The 18256-nt window shown below is 38.2% G+C and overlaps 1 protein-coding gene across 1 annotated transcript; it reads right to left on the minus strand.

Moving 5' to 3' along the window:
• Positions 1-4037: 4037 nt before the first annotated feature.
• On the minus strand, positions 4038-16737 carry NMUR2 (neuromedin U receptor 2). The gene is made up of 5 exons (XM_006906436.2): positions 15995-16737; positions 10074-10158; positions 7674-7799; positions 4673-4938; positions 4038-4154 (listed from the first exon to the last, which is right to left on the minus strand). The coding sequence occupies exons 1-5, from the start codon at positions 16709-16711 to the stop codon at positions 4038-4040; spliced, it is 1311 nt and encodes a 436-aa protein (XP_006906498.2). The 5' UTR covers positions 16712-16737.
• Between the last annotated feature and the right edge of the window lie 1519 nt (positions 16738-18256).

Consider the following 18256-nt stretch of genomic DNA (forward strand, 5'->3'; position numbering starts at 1 on the left):
TCCAAACGTACTGTTCCACCTACTAGATGTGTGTCTCCCTTAATCCTGGTACTTCACTCCCTCTGGTGGGATGGCCTCATGGTGAGTGGGGATTGGCCATATGACTTACCTATCATGACTTTGAGATTGGCCATATGACTTACCTACCATGAGAAGCACATACTCCAGGTGGCCACTGTGTCTCCCATCAGTGCCCAGTTTGGGGTGGAGTGGAGTCACCCCAGCTAACCTGCAGATATATGACTGAGATGTAAATACTTACCGTCGTATGCCTCACTCAGACTTGCGCTTGTCTGTCTATTTTCCTAAGTGTAAAGAGAGGATAAGTCTTATTTTGTCAAAGAAAGGGGGATAGTAACATTACCTTTCCTCAAGGTGAAGTTGTGAGAACTTAGTGAGATAATAGTACAAATGAATGTTATGAAGTAAAACTTTCAGTTTCTGTTGTTAAACACTTGGTAATAAAGTTGGGATCAATACTAAAATTTTCAGCATTTACAAAGGGAGACATGGAATTACGATAAGATAGTTCTTCTGTTGGTATAATATTCAAATAAGCAAACTTTACCCAAGCATGATTAAGACCTATTTTCAAAATATTTACTTGCTTACAAGTCCTTTTTATCTGTACATTAATGTAGGCTTTTAAAAATACACATTATTTCATGTCTTTGAAAATAATGAATTGCTTTTCTTTTTAGTTTTTTTTTTAACCTTTTCAGTCTAATCATTCTAGCCTACGAAATTCATGGTATATATTTTTTACAGTGTATATATTTCACTGGCAGTGGTATAAATTAGGTATATGCAGCGATTTCTAGGTCGTGTATAGATTAGTTAAAATTTATAAACATTTGGCACTTCCTAGAAAATGTTTTTGAAGTATAATATATATGTATATATACATACATATGTGTGTGTGTATATATATAATGTAGAGTTCAACTGTGATTTAGTGATTTAAAGGGGACGAAAAAAGAAATAGATCGTTTGGATGAACTGAACCTTTACTTGTCTTGCATTAGCCAGTATGACCTCAAGCTTTCGTATAATGTTTATATAGTACATTTCTACAGATTTAAAAAATGAAATCTCCAGCCAAGTAGAGAGAATGTGGAAATTCTCCATCTTTTTACAATGAATCCTGTGAGATCTTTAAAAGAGATATATGGGGAAGATAACATGTAGATCTGTTGCTGTTTTCTGCATCAATATTAATGAGCAGTATCCAAGGGTAATTCTTCCACTACAGGTTAATTATAAAATGCCGATTAGGCTTTAATGTCATAATTAACATGCTTTGGAATATTTTATCGCTTACCTCGGTCAAAATCTGGTCCATCAACTATTTTTTTTAACGTGTTAACCACAATTTTAAGTGGTCTGTAATTATAACAGTGTTATTGGGCATCTATTCTATAAACAAATCACATATGTTAAAACAAGACGGCAGACTGCTGGCATATTAATAGTGGTGTGCTGATGTGCAGTGTTTGCTGTTCTATGCCATAAATATTCCCACTGGCTGATTTCAAGCTACTGGTCATTTGACAACAGGCTCTCAAAATTCCTTTATATGTGACAATAAATTTTGCAGACTAATCCTAGCAATACCAGCACTGAACAGCTGATACTTCTACATACTGGATTCTTATTCTGGAATAATAATACTTTTCAATTATTTTGCAATGCCTTCATTGAATTACAACTCATCCATTAAAAGAGTGTCTTCATGTAAGACTCTTAAGGGCACTTTACAATAATGATTATAATAATTTAAGTCATAGGCTACTTTGAGGTGCTGATCAAAGCTATAAACCGTCTCTCCAAGAAAGAAAAGTACATACTAAGAATTACTAATATAATTTCGGGGGCATTTTAGACGTCCTGACACTTGTTCATGGGTCTCAGATTAATAACCTCTGCTATCTCTTTTGGTTAGACAAATGAATTTGGCAAGCAACCTTTTGAATGTCATTGCTTTAGTTCACTAAGTTTGTTAGTTACTAGATGACTCAAAAGTCATATCTCATTGCAGAAGGGCTAAGTTATCTGTGTTTTATGAATTATATTTTCTATCTGTCTTCTTCCATTATTCACAAGATTTCTTCTATTATTCACAAGGAATTCATGAGATGATGATCAGGTCCCCATTGAGTAGCATTGAACGATTTAGTTTTAGTATCTTTCTTTGTTCTACTAATTTTATGTGGACTATTATATAAGCTAATTCTAGGACTTGTGACATTTCAGTTTTTATTTTGAAATATAAGCTTCCTATATGTGTATATATATCCATGTGTGTGTGTGTATGTATGTATGTATGTATGTATGTATGTATGTATAGACCAAACCTTAATTAACACTCGCTTTTTAATTTCTTTTTAATGCTAGGCTTAATTAAGCCTATTGTCCCCTGACTTGGCCAAACACTTTTTTATATAGTCCCATAGTACTTTATTTTGTAGCACACTTCATAATTAGATTTAAATAATTATTTCTATAATGATTTTCAAAAATAATCTCTTCTACTAGATGTAAACTTTCAAGGCCAGGAAATTCATAATCTGGCACAATGCATTTTACCTAATAGGTACTAAGTGAAGATTTGTTGAGTAAAAGAATTGATGAATAAATGATCATTTGGGAGGGGTTAAATTTTTAGGAGAAAAAAGGTAAATGGAGAGAAAGCAAAAAATAGACCAAAGTTTTATTTCAGTAACCAAATTACTAGCTTCAATTTTAGTGTTGTTTCTTCTTCTATCCATTCACCTATAATATCAGCATTTTTAGTCCTGGTTATTGAGAGTCGATGTTAAGGTATTGACCCTATTAGATCTTCATCAAGAATGTCTCTGCTTTAAAAGGCAAAAAGGAAATTTATTTCTCCTCTATTTCTGAGGTTTTGTTTTACTGAGTCTTTTCAAATAAATCTGCAAATGACCAGAGAATTCTACTCACCAACATAACCATCACTGGAGAATTCAGATTCATTAAAGTTGGCTTGTAATTAGCAAAGAGATTTAAAAAATATCGAATCACTTTGAAGATGCCTGTTCAGTCAGAAAATGATGATGTCAGAGACCAAGACCTCTATTTATCAATAAGGATGTTTCATTCAACTTGAGGAAAATTCAGAGACTAAAAGCTGGAGCTGGCATGTTTCAGCATCAGTAAACCCTGGAACTGGGAGGGGCCTTCTTGCAGCACAGGCACAGCGGACGTGCTGTTATAAACTCAACTGATTAAAGGGCCAATAGAAGGTCAAGTATCCCTGTCAGAAGTAGAATCTTCTTGTTCTTAATATGGTTCTGTTTGGGGCTGTTGTTTGGCTCAGTACATTGGAATATGAAGTCAGCTCATTTTCCACATATTTAGTGAACATCACCATTGTGATAGATATATTGCCAGGGTTCCAGCAACAGCAAAGATGAACAAAAGATACCTCGTGCTTGATGAATTTACATTCTGGCAAAGCAAGAATATAAATCATTGAAATACAAAGCAGAGTAAAGAAAAAGCTTAAGAGACACAAAGTGAAAGAGAATTTGGATACAACATCTATTTGAATAAATCAAACAAAATTTCATGGAGGAGGTACCCCAATGAGATGGGAATTGAAGGATGGGTAGGATAGCAGCAGATGGCGGTTGGAGATGAAGAGGCATTCTATAAGCAAATATGTGCAGCTGGAAAAACTGGGCACATTTTCATAAGAACGAGTAATACAGTTTGAGTAGACTATTTATTATGAGTCTGGGAAGTAGATCTTTCCCATTATGTATATGAAGAATGTTATATATGTAATGAAGAATCAAATAGCTGAAAGTCATGGATTTGAGACTAGTAGTTACCATTTAACTTGTCTTTTTTTTGTGTGTGTGTGATACTAGACCATACTACTGTCTATTTATGAAGTAAGACTTTAGAAATCCAAATCTAGACTAAATTGTGAAAACAACTAAGTCTGTGTTTGGTATAGTTCATGTCTCTTTTTTCTCTCTGCGTTCTTCCTTCGGTAGGACTTGTATCTGATCTCATTCCTGGTGAGGAATGACTGATAGTGATTTGGGGATTGGGACGGTGGGAATAATAGTTGTAAGGAGCATTCCCGTGTTATCGGGAGGTCTCTTAAAGTAGAAGGCTTCAGAACTCTATGGAACCACATTGTAACGGCAGAGTATGAGACCGTAGAGTAAATAGTTTGCTGTGGAGAAACACTGGCGTGGACCTTTCAGATCGTATGAAGGGAAAGCACATCTACATGTCTTGCTTCTGTGGCTGACAGGGACCAGGTGTCATAAGAGCGCAGCCTGACTCGGAGTGTGGATGACTCAGAACAAATCGTTCCCATTAGTGGAAAGTATGCAAAGTATTGGTGCCGTGCTTTGCTAGTCATGTCCTCTTCATAAACTAGTGAAGAGGCTTGAGGCTGTTGGATAGTGGAAAGATAACTAAAAATCAGGAGGATCTGGGTTTTAAGTCTAGCAATTTTCTCATTTGTTAAAAAACAAAACAAAACAAAACAAAAAACTAGAAATGGATATATAAATCCTAAGAGCCGTTTTACCTCCCTAATATCATGTAAGAACACGTAAATTATGGGCAGTCCTTCCCTGCAGTGTGGAGGCAGGGAGGAATATCAGCTCCTTGGGAGTTTTTGTAATGATACCCGTCCTGTACAGGGGACTGTGGGGACGTGACAGGTGCAGGTGGACAAGTGACAAGGGAATTGGGGACCTGCCTCTTCAGTCAGCTCCACAAGGCGACATTCTGTCAGGAAGATGTTCCGCTGGGCAGGTAGCTCCTGTGGGTGATGCTGGGAGTGCCACTGTTTGCAGGAAGGAGAGATCACATTCCGGAATGCTGCTCGGAAGCGGTGAGAGAGTAGGTTATAGATGATGGGGTTGACAGCTGAGCTCAGGTAGAAGAAGACACCTGGAATGCAGGGGATTAAAGAGACATACCAAGGAGAAATTGAGTGAAGAGGCATGATAGGGAGAAGCATAATGTTTAACAACAGCCTAGAATTCTGTGATTGCCTCTTTTGGAAGTGATAACATATACAAGACTCTAATTGAGAATACAAAATGCTCTACCACTTGTGTACGTAGGAATCAAACACAAAGATTAAAGAGTCTTAGAAAAATTTAGGCTGGCATGAGACCTCTCTGAGATGTTCTGTATCTTTCTTTGATCTCTACTTGTTTAATTAAAGAACATGTTCCCATAGCATTAATGAGAGATGCTTAACTATCAGAGGAAAGAGAGATGTTTTTATCTCATTGGAGTTTTGCTTAAATCTATAATTTGAAACTGCAAGTAATGGAGGAATGGTAAATTAGTCAAAGCATAGTCCCTGCTGAGATTCTTTTTATGCTAAATATCTTCTCCAAGAAATAGTAGTTTCCGATGTTCTTTCTTGTTTAGCTTTCCCCTTGATGATTCTTCCTACTTTATAACCAACTTTATTGAGAAAGTGTATTTTGCCATTTATTTTCTCCTCCAAATGCCTTGCACACTGCCACTTTCTTGTTTGGTATATCCTCTTCCTTTATTACTATATCCTATTTTATTTCCACAAAGCCCCAGATGAGCTTAAAGTCGAGGGTCAAAGGACTTGGTTCTGATCTTGACCCTTGCTTATTCCATGACCTTAGGTAGAATTGGCACTTCAGTTTCTTTCTTTATAAAATGGGAATGATAATACAGGCCTAATACTCCTCCCTGGATTATCATGAGAATCAAGTTGAGATATTATCCACAGAGGGGCTGAGAATGGCTAAGAAAATAAAGCACATAATAGATATTTTCATCAGCATGTTCATTGTTGTCCTCATTTATTTAGTTCAGGACATTCAGAGTGCCATATGACCTGTGCACAGAATTGGGAAGAATGAAATGTAGAAGAACATTTCTATGGACTGTTAATCATTTAAAAAATAAATACTGATTGAACTATGATTAGGTGCCAGGAAGTTTGAGGCACATTAGCAGATAGTGAATTTAGACTTTGATCTTTAAGGACTTAGAATAATATTCCAGAGGCAAGATCTCTGCCTACCTTAAAAAGTTAACAATAGGACAATACCAAATAATATCTGTTAAGAACAAAATATGTAATACCAGCAGTCATGCTATGGAAATTCATATTATGACATGAATTCAAGAACTGTAATGGTCATGAGTGATTTAATGGGGTTTTCACACTCTAGCCAGTCCCTGAAGTGGGTAGAGACGGTCGGCGAAGAGAGGAGCGAGTGTGGCAGGTGGAAGGCATGGTGAGCACAAATGTGCAGAGGCAGGAATGGTTGTTTTGTGCACAGATAAGGTAGAATGTGCAGAATTTTCTAATTAATCAGTTTGACAAGCATATGGTCAATGAATGAAATAGATCAAAAGACAGGTTGGGGGCATTTTCTGTTGCTTCATCTAGTTGGCATTGTAGAGGAAGGAGAGGTATAGTTAACTAGTTAAGTCCAGTAGTGTTTTCCAGTTCATTTAAAACCTCTCATTTTTCTCAGATTAACCATGAAGATAAGAGCTATAAAAATTTTTGAGATTTTGCCCAGAATAATGAATAGCTTAACATGGAAGAAAGTGCCAATGTGCAGGTACAAGCTGCACACAAGGCCTGCTGAGGGCAAAAAAGAGGGTAGTAGAAAATAAATAATATACATGGTATTCAGTATACATACAAATATATATATATATTTTTGCTCTGTGCACATCTGGAGCTTAACTTGCACAAATGGATCGTACCTTTCCTCTCTGAACCAGATGGCGATGAGCAGAGGTACAGAAACAAGTGGTCTGAACCTAAGGCTGGAAGATGTACTGTCTGAGAAAGAGGAACCTAGGCAGCCATTCTCTGCTCCATTTTAGGTGAGAGAACCCTGAACTTGAAGTTAGATGATTTGGCCTCAGCCCTGTTTTTATGATTTGCCAGCTATGTGCCTTTGAGCAAGCCATTTCTTCCTTGTGGAACTGTTTCTTCAACAGTTAAATGGCGATGGTAATATCTACTTAACAACCTTGTTGTGATGATTATAAAAAAGATACATAGTATTTTATAGCTTAAAAGCTTTTTAATAGCTAATATTTTATTTGCTTCCTACCGTCAGCCCATGGTTTGTATAGAGCAGGCGTTATTGCTGTTTTTACAGTTGAGGAAAGTTTGGCATGAAGGAAGCCATGTTCTTCAGATCACTCAGAATATTAATGGTAGAAGTGAGATGGAAATCCGGGTTTTCTGACTTAGTGACCTTTCTACCGTTGTTTCCACCACCTTCTATCGTACCCACAGCAAGCAGTGTTAAAGTAGCTTAAAGGCAGATCTTGATCCCCCACGAATATTCTTTGGTTGGCTTTCATGAGTATCTAACACTTGCCAAAGACTATATAAGATTTCAGGGACATGGGTGTTTAATAAATAGGAACCAATTCAGTCATGTGTTCATTGGGAGGAATCCTTAGACTATTTTCCTGTTGTAGTCATCATGCTTAGAGTTGAGGTCTTCTATAAAGTAGCACCAAAAATAGTGCTGCCTCATAGAATGGCAGGTGCCCATGATAAATCAGCATATCCAGATAGAACCTACTGCTCAAAGCAAAATGAAGAAGCTGCAATTACTCAGTTACTTGTGATGCAACCAAACCAGCTAAGATTTTACCTGACACCACGTGGATGAGATTGAACACAGCAGCCAGGGATTCATTCCATTCCTCCACAAAGCTGAAGAAGAGCCGATCAATGTGGAATGGGGTCCAACAAATAGCAAACACTAAAACCAAGACAACTGAAAAAAACAATGATGAATGGGAGAGCGAAAGCAGTCAAAGCGAGGATAGGTATACAATGCCCACCATTCTTTCTAGCATTTTTCCCTTTATCTTTGTTAAGCTATAATTATTACAGATCAGCTCGATCCTAAAGAGCCTCTACATAGAATATTTAAACTTAAGAATGAATTGTATAGGATTTAGGATTAATTTTCCATATGATTGTATAAGAGTTCTTGTATAATGTAAATTTAAACATTTAAATTTACATTTAAAATTTTAAAAATATTTTAAACATTTAAAATAAAAAAAATTGAACATTTAAAAATAGTATCAAATTTCTTAAAGTACAATAGAAAACATTCTATTGTGGAAAATGAATTGTTGCAAGTAGACCATTGGAACCACATAAATCGTTATATAAATGGTTGGGTTCAAGGAATTGATGTTCTTTCAAGTCATAGATTAATAACGAATTATTAAATATAGTGTAAATTTACCTTGTCACTCTAGAAAGAACTAGAAGCTTCTCTGAATTCCATCATTTAATATTTTGTGAGGGGCGGGGGAGGAGAGAGAGAAAGAACAACCCTCAGTAAATGTTGCTTCATAAGCATCTTTTGGTTGGAATGGGATGCGTCTATTATCTTAGAAGCATCTAGAGTACAGAATTTCTTCCAATTTCTTTTTGTTTTTACTTTTTATTTTGAAAAATTATAGAGTCACAGGAAGTTGTGCCTTCTAGTTTCTTAGTTTCAGTTTCTAAGGCAGAGATTGATGCCACTGTGATTTCTCTTTGGGCCACTTAATCTCCACAGACTCTTCTGAAGTTAATTTTTTCTCTTCTGAAGTTAAAAAATGTACAAAATATTTTCCTTTCCCATAATAAGATGCTTGAGATTTACCCTCCCCTTTCCCCGCCCCACGAATCTTGTAGGGGCAAGGGGAGAAACAGGGCAATAGATAAAACAAGATCACCTATGAGTTGATAAAGTTTGAAGCTGGGTGATGGGGTGGTGCATGGTACTTGTTTTACAATTCTCTATCTGTGAGCACATTGGAGGTTTCCATACTCAACAGTACACATATTTCCTGTTGTCATTGTAGGTTTCCATACTCAACAGTACACATATTTCCTGTATTCATAGTAAGTTGTTTGCCTGCGTGGTGTGGTTTCAGGAATATCTGGCAGTTTCTTCTGAGGTTACCCCCCAGAAAAAGTCTCTAATGTGCTCATTACTGCATACAGTTTCCTTTCATTAAAAATTTAATTGCTGTTAAAACTGAACCCTCCCATTTTATCGTTGTGACTTTAATGTGAATGTGTTTCAAGTCTTTTGGTAGGAGTAAATTATGATCGAGGAGAAAGGGGAGAGATAAGGAAGACACTGGAATTCTTAACAGGGAAGGACAGGTGCCAACAGAGGCTAACGCATTTCCAAGAAGATGATTGTTAGAGTAGAAAAGACAAACTTGAGTGACTTCACAGTTGTTTTTGTTGTTGTCGTTGTTGCTGTTGTTCATAAATGTCACTGAGTTAAGTGGATGCTTCATATGCATATTAGCTGGAGGATTTGTTTCTTCTATACCTTAGGTTTTGACATGGAACACATATTATGAACCTCTTTTCTTCCATTACTCTCTCTCTTAGGCTAGTGCTGGATCATATATTTTTATAACATTCTTTTGGGAGTGTGTAAATCAGTGCCTAGATATATTTTTTAAACCTCTTGTCTATACAGAAGTGGGTATTGTTTTATGTAAAAATCATGCAATGTCATAGGTGGAATGACTACTTTAGTGGTACTCTTGGCCAGATGGTCTTCATCTGGAATTACAAGATCTCATGGGGTCCAAGGATAGGTAACAGGGATTCCTGATCCCCTGAAATGAATAATAAAACATTTTGCATATGTGCATTTGTGCATTTTCTGAGTGGAGAGTTGGCAGCTTTCATCATATTTTTAAAGAAACCCATAACCCAAATAGATTAAAAACCACCCACTCATTTTAGAGGGGGGAAGAGAGGCTCACAAGCTCAGAGAGTGATGTGATTTACCAAACACCACACACAGTGAATGCAATTTAGTGTGCTGTTTTGAGTGTTAAAAACTGAAATAGAAATAGAAACAGGTCCTAGAAACATGAGTAAGCCAAGAAAGATCAGATCATAGTATTATGTTTCAGGTGAATTTTGATCCTGACCCCAGAAGCACTTTCTCAGTACCAAATGCAACTCCTTTGATTTTACAAACAAACAAACAAACAAACAAACAAAATGAAGGACTTACACAGCATTTTGGTGACTGATTTTCTGGAGGGTCGTTGAATATTTGCAGTTACTTCATCTGCCTCAAGTAGTTGGCCTTTCTTTAGCTGCAAGGGAAGTGGAAAGAGATGTTAAGAAAGGGGAATATTTTTTTCTTCTGTGAAGATTCAAGAAGTATAACTCTAACATTCATTTCGCAGTCCCAAACCTGGGACTTAAAATAAATGTTAGAATTTGTCAAATGTGTAACGAAAAGATAGAGGTGGAGTTGGATCCATGTCCACTAACTCACCTGGATAGGTGGCTGTGGTCAAGTTACAGTGTGACCATTTATTGTCTGCTGTTCTGTGTAACTCTAGTTACATAGAATGTTAATAGGTATTCTATGAAAAATGTGCAATTATGAAGTTAAAAAGTGTTAGATAGGCTTTTCCATTCATTCATTTATTCATTCAATACTTGTTATACATCTATTAGAATAGAATCCCTCCGCTATATGGTGGGTGGGCAGTAGAAAACAAAAAGATGATATTTCTGCTTTATGAAGTTTATAGTCTTCATTGTAGGTCTTCTCAGAGACTTTAATATGCTAATGGACATTATGAATCTTCATAGGAGATCGTGTATCTCCCTTCCCCCACCCTCACCTTCCATACCCCACATTTTCCACCCCAGCCTCAAGGAGAATAGTGCTTCTTTGACTAGACAATACCCGCCCCCAGCTCTTTTCAGTGGAATACCTAGTATTGTCTTGATAAGCACTTTTTGGGGAAATTCGGATTTACTAATATTACTAATAAGAGTGCATATGTTTCTGATTCTAGAAGTTAAAAACGCTCATCCTTGTTGGAAGACATAGTGATTCTTGAAGTAGTCTCTGAAAATTTCAAATACCAGTAGTGCTCGTACAAGCACTCATTCTTGCCCTGTTCAAGTCCCACCTACTCCTAGAAGATTTTGGCGGCCACTATAGTCCATTGTCCTCTCCTTCCTCTGAACTCCCATAGCACTGAAGATCTATGCCATTATCTAACATACTAAAAGTTATATGTATTCAGCCAAATAAAGGAAGCTTTAAGGACTCATGATGAACTACCATCACACATCTAGAAAATAGTATAACACATATTTGCCGATTGGTGCCCTAGCATTTATTTCCTTCTTCTCTTACCAATAATACCCCAATTTTCCCTTAGGTAACTTACTCTTTCTCCATCTTTAGTCATTAATTTGGATGGGAATAATCCTATTTCCAGCTCCAGATTTAGTCCCTAAATAACTTAGCTACGTCTTTTAGTCAGTCACAGTGATTGAGTAATAGGGACCAATGAGATTTCAGATATTTCATGTACTGCTAGGAATGGAAGTTTCATTTTTCTTTCATTGGGCCTGCCAGTGGGAGCCCTTCTCATTAATCTGAATATGAGATCTGGAATTACAACAGCTATTTTTTTCCACCATGAAGAAGGTATTTGGAGCCACTAGTGAGCCACTGTGTGGATCTCAGGGTTGAAACCAACACCATAGAAAGAAGAGCAAAGACATTGTGACATTGTGTTTTACTATATTAATTGTCACCAAGAGCCAGCACTACCTCTGGGCTTTTCGGATCTATACTCCTCTTCATATTTTGCCAGATCGAATTGAGGTTCCCTCATTAGTCATGTAGAAAGTCCTGATGAACTAACCGAGGTCATTAGGTGGAAGGAAAATTCAACATATTTTACTAAAGAAGAAACTGGTGTGGTTATGTGCAATAATGGAACAGACTACTCTAAGAATTAGCTTCCTGGGATGGGTGGCATTTTTACAGAATACTTTAGAGAAATTATTTAAAATTAAATAAGACTTGGAAGAGAGGTCATTAAAAGTTGCCTCCAAAGTTAGACAAATCAATATCCTGTTGCCCTAACAAACACGTAAGCTCCTAGAAGTCAGGTGGCTCTCGGGACCACAGTGGCCCTGAAGCATCCAGTAGGATAATTAACAAACTTGGTCATCTGCCTCTTAAGTATATTCATGCTCTCTACATATGCCTGCGTCTTCACAAAATGATAGATTAAAGTTCCCATGAGATTTGACCCTTCAGAGTCACCGAGAACTTGAAAAGAAATAGAGGAAAATATTGTACAGTTATTAGAACTAGATGGGCGGAAACCGAAGGTGATAAGATGTATTAATATATTAGTAAAACAAAATAATGCAAGTAGAGTGCTTATCTCAGTACCTGGTACATGACACTTAAGCTATGTATTATTGATGTTATTGTGATTCTGATTATTGTCCTGAGTCTACTCAAAAGACAATAAAAACTGAATTTTGATGAAGTGGAGTTATTTATTTGTACCTGTGGGCCTACTCATGTGGATTACTAAATCCCTTCTAGAAATCCTCCTCCTCATGAACCATTCATCTGTAAGAGATACTTGTGCTGATACAAAAAAAGGAGCCAGATGCGGTGAGAAGAAAAACATTGATGTTTAAGGTAAGAACAGTGCATCAAACTACAAATCTTACTAACTTATCTTCAATTAAATCTACTGAAGTTTCTAATTTTTTTACATCATTAAAAAGTTGTCATTATTATAAGGTATTTATTCCATTATTTGGTTTCAGTCCATAATTAAGAATAATGAAAGAATATTGAGCTCTATTAGCCACTTCTAGCCAACCAGAGGAAGAGCGAAAAACTTATGCATATTATACATTGTTCCAATAAGATTTGAAGGAGTTGACATAGTAGAATAGAATTCAAACAATTTGTCTGGTCAATATTAAATGTGCTTTATTTTTTAATACTTTCATTTTCCTTCAGATGTTTAGGCAAAGCAGATATTCAGCCATTAATTATTCACACCCATCCCCAAACTTTTGTTTAAAAGTCAAATTACAAAGAGAGGAGAGAAAAATTGTGGCTACTATATAAGAAGCTCAGAAGTCTTCCTGCCCCCCTCCCTCTAGCTATGTGAGATGAAAAGTGAAGGGGGGCCCTTGGGGGATGGTTATCATTCAGGTTGATGTATTATCCCGATCAACTTTTTTTATTTGATTAGACTGGTGAAGCTATGTGAGATGAATCCCTTGGGGGATGGTTATCATTCAGGTTAATGTATTTTCTCAATTAACTTTTTTTATTTGATTATACTCATTCCACCAACTCTTCATTTATATAGTTTGTGGAGAGTAAGCTTCAGAATACCAAGATATCATCATAGCTTTTATGTAAATATCTGAACAAATTTTTTTTTTTTAATTTAAAAAATTCAGTCCAACTCTGACATGGCTGAATTCTGCTACAAGTTGTAATACATTCTCTTCAACTCAAGCACTAATGCTGTGTGCAGAAGCAATAATGAGTAGTTGGGGATTTCAGCAGAACTTCCTCCCAGATGAGAGGAACTCGCCGTGGGATTGTCTGTTTTCCATTTCCATCATGTTTGAAATTTGGTGAGCAGCTGAGTGGAAACTTATGACCTGGAATGACGAAGCTTTGAGCATACATGTGGCTTTCTTCCTTCTCCCCTGGTCCTGGGATTTCATCAGTTTCTGGTTTTCTGCCTTCTGAAGGCAGTGGGTCCCAGACTCTATCATAACTTTAGATTTGCCAAGGGAATCAATAACTTAATAATCTTCAGAGTTGCTTAGGTGTCTTTAAAATCTCTTAGGTCAAACAATCCCTTTGCAATAGTGTTTCTAAGTCTTGTTTTGAAGGTAGAGAAGCTGAAGTCCAGCAATGAAGTTAAAACAATTTAACTTCATTCATTCATTGATTCATTCATCTTACAGTCTAGTTATAGAGAAAGATATCAAGGCACCCCAAAGTATAGAATTTTAATCCGTGATAAATCCAAAGAAGAGAAATCACTAGGAATCATGAGCACCTATACAGGGACCAAGTGTAGCTAGAGAATCCGGGAGAGCTTCTCTGAGGGAGTGTAAGTGAAGTATGATTTAAAGGATAATTGAGAGTTGGAAAGGCAAAAGGGATTGTAGTGGTAGATGGTGGGAAAAATACAGCAAAAGGTACAGTATATGCAAAGGCCTTGAGGCCCATGATACAGACTAGGGCCTACCTCCTGACTCCAGTTTTGAGATCTTTATATTCCTCTAGGAGTGACTTTGTAAATAGATAGTTCCTTCCTAGTATTCTCTGAGTAACACCTCATCCTTTTTGAGAACAAGATGCTGAAAGTTGCATTATGTACACACAGCAGACTAGGGTGGTTTCAAAGCTATTGTCTGAGCTGTCACTTAGCTCCTGATACAAGGTAAGCTGTAGACTCATGACAGCAAAACCAAGTGAAACTCAAAGTAATTGATTGGGGAGGGGTGTTTGTGTTTCCTATTCAAAGTTAAATATTTCCTCCAAATTGACCCAAGGTAAATGATTGTTTGGTGCTGGATGAGATGCTCTTGAGAAGTTTGGAGTAGAGATTTCTCATACGGCTCATGATATTTGGAATCACACAGAAGTACCACCACCACCGCCCCCATGAGATGAACAGGGTAATCTAAAGCCATGATAGTGAGTTAGTGTAGGGTGACATGTCTCTGGGAATATAGGGGCCAGTTCTCCAGGAGGAGACTGGCACAACTCTCTGCCTGATTATATTTGCTCCTGTGTCCAGACATCAGTGATACTTAGAATTTGTTCTTCTTTCTTAAACCTTGCCATTCACCATAGATATTCATCACTGAGATGAGAATATGTTAATTGCTACATAATACACAGTATCAGAACTGTATTGAAGCATATGATATGAATGTGGTGTCTGCTTTTTCTTTCATTTATAACTCACATTACTCCCAGTCACAGATTTCCTCCCCCCCTACTTTTTTTTAAGGAATCATAGACTGTCAGAGCTATAAGAAGCCTTAGATATAATCTGATGTGGCATTTTCATTTTATAAATGTGAAAACTAATTCCAGGAGAGAATGTTGTGGCTTGCCTAAAGGCATATTATATGTGAGCTTCAGACCTGATGAGAGTCTAAATGGTCTCATGACTATTTTCTACACAAGCTACCTCCTTAAATAGGTATAAAACTGTCACAGTCAGACCTCATCTCTATGATTTTGGGTGTAGAGTATATCAGGACAGGAATTATACAGACTCACTCCCACCCTCATCAAAAATAGTTTCTCTCAGCTAATTTAGATCCAGAAAAAAATAAGAAGAAAGGAATCAGTTTACTACCATGAGCAGAGGAAAAGAACTTATAAGATATACTCCAAACTCTGATAATTTTCTATTAATTTTAGCTATCTCTTATTCACATTGTCTTCTATTCTTACGTACTCTGTTCTCCACCCCATCCCTAAATTTCCACCTGCTCAAGGAAGTCCAAGTTGATCTCACTTAGGCCATATTTTTTTTTCATTTTAACCTGATATAGCCACCAAAAAGTCAAAACTACCACAGGAAAGATTCTGACTTCAAAACTGTCTATCTGTCTTGGAGTATAAAACAGGCAGGGATAGTTTCTGCAATGCTCAGACAGGGTTGGTGCAGAGGAAAATTTCAGTTCAGGCAGTAGGGCAGGAAGGAGACCGCAGGGCGTGGAAGTCTCGCCAGGGGTGGCCACCTTGTGCCATTTAAAAAGTGGCTCCACCTCAGACCTTCTGGGTCAAAATTTCCCTTTGGGAGGGGTTTGCATGTTGGTATCCACAGTAAGGTTTTTAGGTTATTTGTAGGAACACCTAAGAGTGAGAACCACAGATGTAGAGTAAGGAATAATGGAAGTTAAAGGAAATGATTTATAGTTGTGGTTACTGTTTGTCCAATTGAGGCAAGTCCTTTACCTTATGAGTTTCCTCTCTGAGCTCATTCTTTCTGTGTGCTCCCTTCCAATCCTGAATATCTCTAAGTTTTTCTTAGAAAACTTTGAGTCAGTGAGAAAAAGCAAGGATGCTTTTTTAAGCCAGCCAGCTTGGATACTCACTCTGAGCCCCATGAGGTAGTAGAGGACACTGATGACAGTCATGGGGAGGATGTAGAAAAGGAAGGAGGTGACCTGTATAATGAAATTATAGATCCACATGGGCTTGATGATTGTACAGGTGGCAGAGCCCGGGACCAAAGACCCATTGGGGAAGTAGTGGAGCTTAATGCCGTGGATGCTGGTGTTGGGCAGAGAGAAGAGAAAAGAGAAGCCCCAGACAATGCCGAGGATCCTGAGGGCCCTCCGCCGGGTGCTCTCCAGCTTGGCACGGAAGGGGTGGAGGATGGCCACGTAACGCTCCACGCTGACTGTGGTGATGCTGAGGATGGAGGTGAAGCACACGGTCTCAAAGAGGGCCGTCTTGAAGTAGCAGCCCAGGGGCCCAAACAGGAAGGGGTAGTTACGCCACATCTCATAGACTTCCAGGGGCATCCCAAGGAGCAGGACCAGGAGGTCGGAGACAGCCAAGCTGAAGAGATAGTAGTTGGTGGGTGTCTTCATAGTCTGGTGCCGGAGAATAACCAGACACACCAGGAGATTGCCAGTGACCCCAACCACAAAAATCAGTGAGTACACCGCAGTCACGGGGAGGAAGAGGTGGCTGCGCTGAGGCCCACAGAGGAAGGTCAGATAGTCCTCGGTGCTGTTTAGGTATTTCTTGAATGGATCTTCCTCTTCCTGCTGGGGAATCCAGGAAACATTCTCATGTTTTTCCATTACTGACTTTAAAATCCAAGACCCGAGCTTCCTCCAGAATGAGCCTCTGTCCCAAGATGAGCCAGAAAGGAAAGAGAAAGCAGACAGGAAAGCACAGACTCAGTGCAGGAGGCGGGAGCTGGTGAGTGCTCCTGCGAGGATCTCTTTTGAAGAGCCGCTGAGACAGAAGCCCCGCCCCTCCACAGGCTGTGGGCCAATGAGTATGTGCGAGGACAGCTGGGTCGGGCTTGCTGGCTTTGCAGGGCTTGGAAGAGGAGAGGGAGACGTTTCTCTCAAGTGAAGAAGCTGGCAAAACAGCTGACAAAGATGGTGACCCTGAAATAAGGTGTGGGCACTGTGAGCAGTGCATTTTGCAAAGTCGCGGGGCTCTGGGTGGAAATACAAATTAAAATTGTAGAGTCTTGGGTAGAAGAGTACAAATCTCCATTGATCTTTGTCAGTGGTGCAGCATGACAAAAATGGGAGATCAATAGATTTCTCAAGTTATCTTGTTCCTTTGGAAATTCAGGCATCCCTGGGGAAAGCATGATCGATGTGCCTTTTTGGTTTCGATTACATCCACAATAGAATCGAAAGCCTGAAAAAACACTTCTTGCCTGTCAGGTAGCCCTGCCTGCTGTCTGACACTTCAGTCTCTTTTGGCAGTTCCTGGCCATAGCAAAAGGCAGTGAGGTTTAGAATCAGGCACACCCATAGAAATCCTGTAAGACTTTGAGAAAGTTACGCAAACTCCCAGAGCCTCATTTTCTTATCGGCAAATTGGAGATTCATTTATTCTATTTTGTTCACCAAATACTTCTTGAAGACATGTACCAGGCAGTGTTGTAGGCTTTGTAGAAACATCAGTGAACAAGCAAGACAAAGTTTCAACCTGCATGGAGCTTTTCTTATGGTAGGGAATTCTGAATGAATACAAGCATACTACTAATAATATAATTTCAGATAATAATTCATGCCGTGAAGAAAAAGAAAGATAAGGGACCATACAAACATGAGACTGGAAGCATTGCTTTATCAAGGTTGCTCAAAGAAGACATCTCAGGAGGTGTCATTTGGGCTGAGTTATGAATGATGAAAAGTCAGTCATAAAAGAGCTAAGGAAAGTATATTCCCAGCAGAAGTATTAGCAAGTGCCATGAACCTGAGGTGGTAACAAGCTTGATGTTTCAGAAACATCAGGAAGACTAGGACAGCTGGAACTTAACAAGTGAATTGGAGAGCACGAGTGATTAGATTGAAATGACTGGCAGGCACCAGATCGTGTACTCTTCTAGGATTTGATAGAGCGTTTAGATCTCATTCATACAGCAGGGGCTTTGGATCTGATTGAAAGTACAGAGAGAAATATTTGGAGAGTTTTAAGCAGGAGAATTGAGAAGGGTGAAGTTTTAACAAGCGGTAGGCAAAAAGCCAGCACAGTATTCCACATAAGAAACAGCAGTGACTCAGATTGGTATGGCAGCAGTATTTTTGAGAGACATCTTTAGATTTGGAAATATTTTTTTCAAGGGATGAGACTTTATGTGGTTGGGAAGATTAAATGAG

Source organism: Pteropus alecto, unplaced genomic scaffold (genome assembly GCF_000325575.1).
Source record: "Pteropus alecto unplaced genomic scaffold, ASM32557v1 scaffold40, whole genome shotgun sequence".
NCBI classification, from domain to species: domain Eukaryota; kingdom Metazoa; phylum Chordata; class Mammalia; order Chiroptera; family Pteropodidae; genus Pteropus; species Pteropus alecto.